The 8,823-nt window shown below is 31.4% G+C and overlaps 1 protein-coding gene across 1 annotated transcript; it reads right to left on the bottom strand.

The window, feature by feature from the left end:
- Window positions 1–1,333: 1,333 nt before the first annotated feature.
- LOC130726701 (hydroxycinnamoyl-CoA:piscidic acid hydroxycinnamoyltransferase-like) lies at window positions 1,334–2,887 on the bottom strand. The gene has a single exon (XM_057577997.1). The coding sequence runs from the start codon at window positions 2,845–2,847 to the stop codon at window positions 1,468–1,470; it is 1,380 nt and encodes a 459-aa protein (XP_057433980.1). The 5' UTR covers window positions 2,848–2,887; the 3' UTR covers window positions 1,334–1,467.
- Window positions 2,888–8,823: the final 5,936 nt, after the last annotated feature.

Raw genomic sequence — 8,823 nt, 5'->3', positions numbered from 1 at the left:
TCTCCCTCCCTCCACCTCCTTCCACCTTAAAATGAGGTGTGAAGAAAACATTTTCCTTATTGGATTCTAAAGTTTATGACTAGAGTTCAAAAAAAAAAAAGTTTATGACTAAACTAAACGGCTGAGCTGGTGTAGTCCCCTTATTTTTCGTGCTGGCTTGGCTGTGTAATTTGTTGGGAGTGGGTAAAACCGAGACCAATCCTCAGTTCTTTGGCGAAGGCCTATGTGTTTGTTTGCTAATCTCTTATATACTGGTTGAGGGGACTCAAGAATAGCTTTGCTACTCGTTGTCCTGTATATAGTTAATTCAGTCTCTTGATCATGCTATGGCTTTTAGCCAGCCTAATTAACTCTTTTTTTTTTAATTCGGTTCTAGCATTCCTTGTGCTAGTTTTGAATGAAATTTTTTGGCTTCTAAAATAATATTATTGCGATTGCAATTTTATGGTGAATCGGAAATATAGTAAAAATCATATTTTTCATACTCAAGTTGGCTTATTAATTTTATTTTAAGGCAAATTATAATTTATGTTCAGGAAACGCCATCGAATTTTGTTTCCATAGTTCAAGAATTCTTGCGTTAGAGTGTGATTCACTTGAATGTGGATGACAATTGAATTTCTAGCTTACATAGAATGGGGTGTGGTGTTTTTTTACGGGATCAGGATGAGCGACGGGTATCTAGCATCTCTTGCAGTGTCAGTAACGGAACTTCTTTTTATGCTAAGCTATTTATTGTGGAGGTTAGTTTATGACATGCTTGAGACTTAAGCTTTGAAAAGGTTGACTTGGAATCAGATTGCTTAGAGGTTATCCACCTTTTTAGTGTACGGTACGCACGAAGTAATATAAAAGATTGTCGAACCACAGAGATTGTGAGACAAACCAATTTGTAAGAAGGAAAAGTTATTTAGAGCACAAGAGAGTAAAAGACAATATATATTTGGGTTGTAAATGAACTAGATTCAGAAGCAAAGAGATAATTATGATAAAGACTAGCACTTAGCTAGCTAGGTTTAGTTTCACTAAATCAAGTTATGTTTCAAGCAACTAAGAGTGTGTGAAGCTCATATAATTCATTCTATTGTTGATCTAGCCTAAATCTTTAGATGTTGATTCTTCAAGTCAATTCAAGTATGGAATACCATAAGTTTAATTTTCTTAAACAAACATAAGCTAGAAAGGAAAAGAAGAGATAAAAAGGACAAGTGAGCATAAATATCATAGAAGCGAATGTGATTGTTAATGTATGAAAGCACACAGAATAATATAGGTAGTATTTTTTTTTATGAAATGCAGAATAATATAGGTAGTAAAATTAAAGAACATCGCAGAATTTCAATCTCTTAGGTTTTATTTCTACATGGTTAAATAAATTTATTGAACACATGAAATTGCAGAAACACACGTAAAAAACATACACACAAGAAGCTTAAGACAATTGTGGTGATGTTGAGTATGAAATTTTCATAGCCTAGCCGATAGTAGAATTCCGCCGTAACAAGTTGATATATCCGCGTAGAAAAATTCCTTGAAAAGTTTCATGTGTGCGATCTGGAAGAACATTAACACAGTAACAGAGCCGTCCCCATATGGGCTCAGAAGAGTCACCGCCCTGTCATGAGGGGGAACATATGCTAGGCCAAAGTATACAGGTTTTCCCCAACCAAAATCAGCTTCATACATTGGCATGCTCATCCAGCTTGTGAGATGAAGATTAGGATTCCCACCAAAGTGGGCATTCTTACCTTCACCACCTAAAAACAAAGCCCTTGCATCATCCAAATGGTTCTGACACCTTATAACATCAATCTGTGACCTTATGAACTCATCATTCACCACCCCAATTGCTTCCCTTATCTTGTGTGCAACATGACTCAATGGCTTTGATGTTATTTCCCCAATATTACATGTTGCTTCTGTTTGTGTTAGAGCATTCCCAAAGTAATTACGAGGTAGAGGTGGAACCATTCTATTGCGATTTTCAGCATTGAACCTAACCACAGTTGGTTGATTCTGATCAAGGTGACGAGCCTTAGATGCACATCTCCATATATGTGCACCAATAACTTCAAATCTGCTATAAGGTCTTGACCCTTTTGGGACATCACCATTGGCCTGCTTCTTCAACTTCTCTACTTGTAGTGGCGTGAGTCTTAACAATGTTGTAATTACCGTTTTATTTCTTTCAACACTACAATCAGAGCTTCCATAAATAAGTGGAAGAGGCTTCAACTCTTCATGTTCAAAACGTGGTGCCAAAGGGGGGTGTGAGAATTTGAGTAATGTTCGATCTAAAAAGGGCATTTCATGGGGCTCTAGTATGTCCCCTCGTGCTATCTTCGCCCAGGAGTTGATGAAACGAGTGCAACCAAGCCCATCAGACAAAAGGTGGAACCAAGCAACCCCAACAGCAAGGCCCTCATCATCACCATTGAATCGTGTAAGCTGCACCACTAACAGGGGAAGCTCCCCAACAGGCTGAGTGTAATCAATTGTAGGAACAAGTTGTTTGGTGTAGTCAGAGGGTGAAAAGTCTCCAAAATCAGCCATTGTTTTTGTTGTTTCAGCTTCAAGCAATATGGCCCCTTTGGTGTTACAATTGATTTCCACTCGACCATTTTCAGCTAAGCTCAAACGGCCAGCAACGGGATAGTAGTGAACTAGAATCTTGCTAAGAGAGTCCTTCATCCTCTCTATGTGATCCTGGTCATGTTTTGCTTTAAAGATGTAGACAAGGGGTGTGTGCCGTTGACGCACCACTTGGTCCATATCAGACAGCCATAAATGACACTGTGGAGTTGATTGACTCGGAAGGACAATATGAGAAGCCGTAATGGTTACCATATTTGAGCTTCTGGAGTTTTATTTCTCTCCTTTAATTCATCAATATATAATGAAGAATAATAGAATCCATATATCCGTGTTGATTACCAGAAAGTCATGGAAGAGGGATACGTACTATAATATTATAATATTAATGGTTAATGTTATGGTACCTTAAGCCAGATTAAGGTATGACCTTAAAATTTAAACACGGATATAGACGAATAAAAAACACCTTGATATAGACTAATAAAAAACATACAATTTAAACTTAGAGGAAGATGATGGAAGAAGATTTGGATGTTCAATATAGGACGTGGAAGAGGATCCTTACATGAAATAAATTTATATGATCTCTTGGAGTTGCAAGTTGAATTAAAAACTTTAATTTTCAAATTGTACATCACATAACATAAACAAACTTAAGAACTATATGTTATTAATTCATTATAACTTAAAATATCACATGTGGGTACCATATCTAAAAAAAATCTGGGTACCACAAAAATTACTATTATCAATTAATTGCTGCTAGGAAGCATCTTTAACATAAACAAAGAGATACAGATCAACTTAAACCTCAGTCAGAGAAAAGGTTTGAATCATTATTTGTATTAGTGGACAAATTATATTAAAAATAAATAAATAAATATAAAATTTATAACTCACTTATTTTAAATCTCATTGGTCTACCTAAGACTATAGTAATTTAAATCAAACTTTATTTAGAAAACAACATGCTAAAAACACTGAAAAATATTGAAAGTCAATGCATTATTTTGCAAATCAGCCTTCCAGGTTAAGATCGTGTGGTTTATTTTTTTTATAAACCTCATAAAATAATATCTTTTTTTTCTAAATAATATATTATTCGATTCTAGGATTTATACTAAACTAAGTGGCACGCCATGCACCATTTATTATAAATTATTCAACTGACCAGACCATCCTAGCTTTTTTTTTTTTTTGAAATCAGACCATCCTAGCTAATCAACAGCTAATATGCAATACATTCTACCACTACGATATTCAACATATATAAAAGAAACTTCAATTTAGTGTAAAGAAATTAGTGTCACCCTCAACTAAGGTCGGTCAGCATCAACCAAAGTGTTAAGATATTTATTTCTTACTAAAAACTAACGTCGATTAGACTTACGATAATTAATTATCGTTGATTAAATAAAAGCTTTTTTTTATAAGTCAATGTTAGTTGATTGTAATATTAGTAAATTAGTCATCCTCAGGATTCGAACCATGGAGCCCAAAGCTAACGCTACTTTTTTTTAGCGTAAATCAGACTCATGCTAAATCAGCATCGATAAATCCTTCTTCACCGGATTGTTAAAAAAAAAAACTAAACTGGCAACATTGAAAGTCAATGAATTGTGCAAATCAGACTTCCATGTTACCATGTTGAGAAGATCGTGGTTTATTTTATTTTAATAATAATTATTATTTGATTCTAGGCGTAACAAAACAAAGAATGATTTGATTCTAGGATTTACTACTAAATTAAGTGGCACGCCATGCTCCATATATTAAAAATGTGTTCACTTTACAATTTCAATGATTGTTCCATCATTACTCTTCAACCACGCTATCAACACGAGGAAGGTAGTGCTTTCTTTTTTTTATTTACTAGTATTTTTTACCCGTGCGATGCACGGGGGATTTTCATTTTTTTATTGCGAAAAATTTTAAAATCCGTGTTATTGTTGTTATATGTATTAAAAGATAATGGACATTGATATTAATATCACTCGTACCTATCATTATCATCCCCCAATGTGTACCACACTTGAAAGTGTGTTACATTTTCACTACCGCTATATATTAGGGCGGTTGGTATTAATAAGGGTGTGTGGAGTACTTTTTAACAATGGTCAAAGATAATTTTTCGATTAATAAATGATAAAATTTAATTTTGGATATAAGAAAATATTAGTTTGTAAGTATTTTTTTCATGATAAATGTGTTTTTTTTTTCTCTTGCAAAAAAGAATTTATTATATATATCTGTGTGTGTCTTTTCATCCTTATTTATGTCAAACAATAAACATATGAAGAGAAATCTAAGAAATAAAAGAGAGTATAAAAAAAGAGAAAAAATAACAATACATGAGAGTTTTAAGCTAGGCAAATTATGTGAGGTAAATTTGATGTGCATTTAGGTCATTTTCATATAGATTTTTATTTTTTGTTTCATGTGGAATGAAAGAAACTTTCCCCTAAAAGATATAACCTCACGGTGATATGGATGATCTCGACTCGATCATGATTTCCTTAAAAGAAAGACGTCCTACCCAAAAACAAAGTGATTTTAATTTATTTTTAGGTCACAATAATTTTCATATAGAATAATTGTTGATTGAGCACAAAAACAGAAGATTTTTTTTTTTGAAAATATAAACATATTTTGACTCGAGAAGTTTTAATTCAAGTTCTAATATTGTGACCCGTGAAATACATGGAGATATTCATTTTTATTTATAATGTGTATTTCTTTTTTCATATTCTTAGTTATTTTTATAGATTTACTAAAAGAAGAATCATGAATTAAAATGTCATGCGAATTTAGAGTGTAGGGAGTCATGCAAAATGTCATGCGAATTTAGAGTGTAGGTAGTTCTTTTTCTCTATAGCCATCCATAATGTTTTAGTACAAAACAATAATACACCAAATAATAGAGTGTAGGGAGTCATGCAAAAGGTCATGCGAATTTCTCCTTTTTACGCATCTCCCAAAAGAAATTATAATTTCAATCTATACAGAAAAAGAAAAAGAAATTAGTATAAGTTTATTATAAAGATAATAAAAAATTGCTTGAAAATTTTATCACTTGGCATTAGTGGAAGATTAAAGGATTAATAACACTCAAATATTATTATCACAACCTCAATTATTCATTCAATTACTAAGTCAAAAGAAAAATAGATTAAATTGTATTTAAATGATTTCTTTCAATTTTAATTTAATTATTTTTTTAACCGTTATGTTTTTAATGAGCATTAGCTTTAGGGATTGTCGTTTTAGTTTATCGTGTGATTTTTTTAAAATATGTGTTTTTTTATTATGTTTATTAAAAGATAATTTTTAAATTAAAAGTAAAAAATAATTATATATATAAGAAAAGAAAAATTTATTTTTTGGTGATGAATATCTTTGTTTATATTTTTCTAAGAGCACAATCATTTTATTTATTTGTTTTTTTACCCGTGTTTTCTAAATGCTACATTATTTAGTTTTTTTTTTCTATATAACAATTTAATAGTTTTTGAAGTCATTCTTAACTTTTTTTTTTATCAATTTGTATTATTATATTTACAATTTTTCAATTAATTGATACTTTTTTGATGTTTTTATTAATTATGTTTTTTCTTACTTACAAAAAAATGTAATACCATCTAAATAATGCAATTTGTAGCTATATGAAGTACCATGTAAATATATCGTTGTGAGTTTAAAATAAATATGAAAATCCTTTCATTTTTTTACCCTTTAAACTTATAACATGGTATGAACCTAATTAAATGATAAGTTTTCTCAATCTAATTACTATATATTTATTTTAATTTAGTTATTTTATTTTAAAAAATAATTTTTGTTTACCCTTAATTTAGTTTCGAAAATTTTTCATTAATATTTTATTTCGAAGAGTTAGTCTTCCCATTTCAAAAAAGTGGTATTCTTCCATGCTTATGCATTTCAGATTAGTACTTCATTCATAACATATACTTAAAATGATCACCCTTACCTAAGCATCAAGCCAGTGGCCTCATCCTAACCAACCGGTGACCAAAGCAAAAGATTGTTCGAGGAGTCAAGTAATTGGTGGCCTTTCCTGACAAAATTACACTTGACTTGACTCATCAAAATAAGATTCATAATGAGTAAGTTGGGGTTTACTATTAATAGGGACTAAGTATAACAAAGAGATATCACTACAATGCTTTAATTAATACTCAGTCATCACATTCAAAGTACACATGTATAACTATATATTTCAACTGCTTAATGTCTCTTCACTCAAGTAGCAAGTACAAACTAAGTAATTTTCCTATTAGATAATTGTTCTTGTACATTGCATCCTACAAAAAAAATATTCTATACAGTGGAAACTGATCCAAGTTGCAGCAACTTAGCTTCATTATCTTGAATATCTTATAACATCCAATGACCCAACTCAATGCAATCTATCTGCCAAAAAAAAGCAAAAAGAGAAGTATTCATACTATACCCAACTTGCAGGTTTATATCTTTGCAGAATTGATATCAGTTAGTTCCGATATACTTCTCTGCAGAACTTTGTGTTAATGACATTAGATGCCTTTATCTTTTAGCTAATTTTCAAGGTTGACACACGATATCATTAGTCATAACTCATAAGAAGACCATTGTTGGGTAGGCAATAATGTGGAACAACATGGGTAGTAGCCTGTAATAACATACACTTCAAAATCATGTTCTCTATTTAAAGAGAAAACTAATGGATAGTATAAAGAAAATAAAGGACTGAAGGAGGATTACAGGAAGTAATTATTTGCTTAAAAGCTCCCTTTCCAGTAGGATTATGTTAATTGCTAGCCCACTAGTGTTTTTTTACCCGCGCGTTGCACGGGGAATACGTCTATTGTATTTGATACGTCAATTAATACCTTGATTATTAAAAATATATTAAACAATGGATGAAATAGAAGACTCAGAAATGCTAAGCAAAGTTGACATAAAGACTTCTGTTATAAGCCTGGTTGAGATCAACAGGAACTCGTTTTACATTCTTCGTGAATATGAAGACAATAACACAAATCATAGATATAAGAAATTAGCAACAAATTAATCTTAAAAAAAATGAATGTGATAGTAGCACAAATTAGGATTGTGTAAGATAAATCATAAAGTATGACATTATTGTGTTTATTCCAACTAAGTATGGATGACAATGGGTAGGGTACTATAGAACCATCCTCATACCTGCGTTTTAAAAAATTACCTGTTCCCGTCCCCACACTCGCGTGGGTAGCAACTCGATGCTCTCCACCTTAAGACAATTCAATGTCATTACAGGAAGCTCTTCATCTTTGCCAAAATCTAAATGTAGGGATGGCAGTGGGTCTCGGACCCATAGGGTTTCGGGCCCATATGGTACCCGCAAAAAATACCAACTATGGGTAGGGTAAAAAACCGCTAAATGGGTATGAGGTTGGGTATAGGTAATTACCCGCAAAAAGTAGTGGGTATGAGTGCGGGTATGAGCATTATAGTACCCAACCGGCTCATACCCGCACACATATATTATTATTATTATTATTATTATTATTATTATTATTATTATTATTATTATTATTATTATTATTATTATTATTATTATTTGGTAATATATTAACAAATTAACTTAAGCTATAGCTTTCAAACTCACTCTTTTAAAAAAAAGTTAGGGACATTAATTCTTAGTGACGTGTCATTCTTACGTTAATTCTCATAAAAAAATTCAACGTGTCATTCTCAGGTTAATTCTCATAAAAAAATACATTTTTAAATTTTAGATTTGATTAGGATTTAGGTTGTTTTTTTCTTGATTTTATCTTAATTTATTTTTGATTTATTTTTAGAGTATTCATTAATTTTATGGTATTTTTATTGAATTTTTTTAAATAGAGATAGGTTTAGATATATTTAGTTTCTTTTTATCTCTTTGTTAGATTAATAATAAACTAAATCTTAACAGATATTCAACAGAGTCCTTATATATCTTTGGCTTCTATGCATTTTCAGGGATTAAATAACATGTGTGATTTTTTCTCCTTGATTTGTAGGTTGAAGAAAGTATTCGTAATGACAGTGTTAATCCCATGGCAGAGCGGTGTGATTACCTTTGAGACTCACGATATGGCTCAGGTTGGTGCTACGATCTATGATGGAAAATTTGATGTATGTATTCTCATCATTTATTACTTTTTCCCTTTTTTTTAGATTTATGGTTATGGAAAGTGATAT

Source organism: Lotus japonicus, chromosome 6 (assembly GCF_012489685.1).
Source record: "Lotus japonicus ecotype B-129 chromosome 6, LjGifu_v1.2".
In the NCBI taxonomy this organism is placed as follows: domain Eukaryota; kingdom Viridiplantae; phylum Streptophyta; class Magnoliopsida; order Fabales; family Fabaceae; genus Lotus; species Lotus japonicus.
This window is presented reverse-complemented; position numbering and strand designations above follow the sequence as displayed.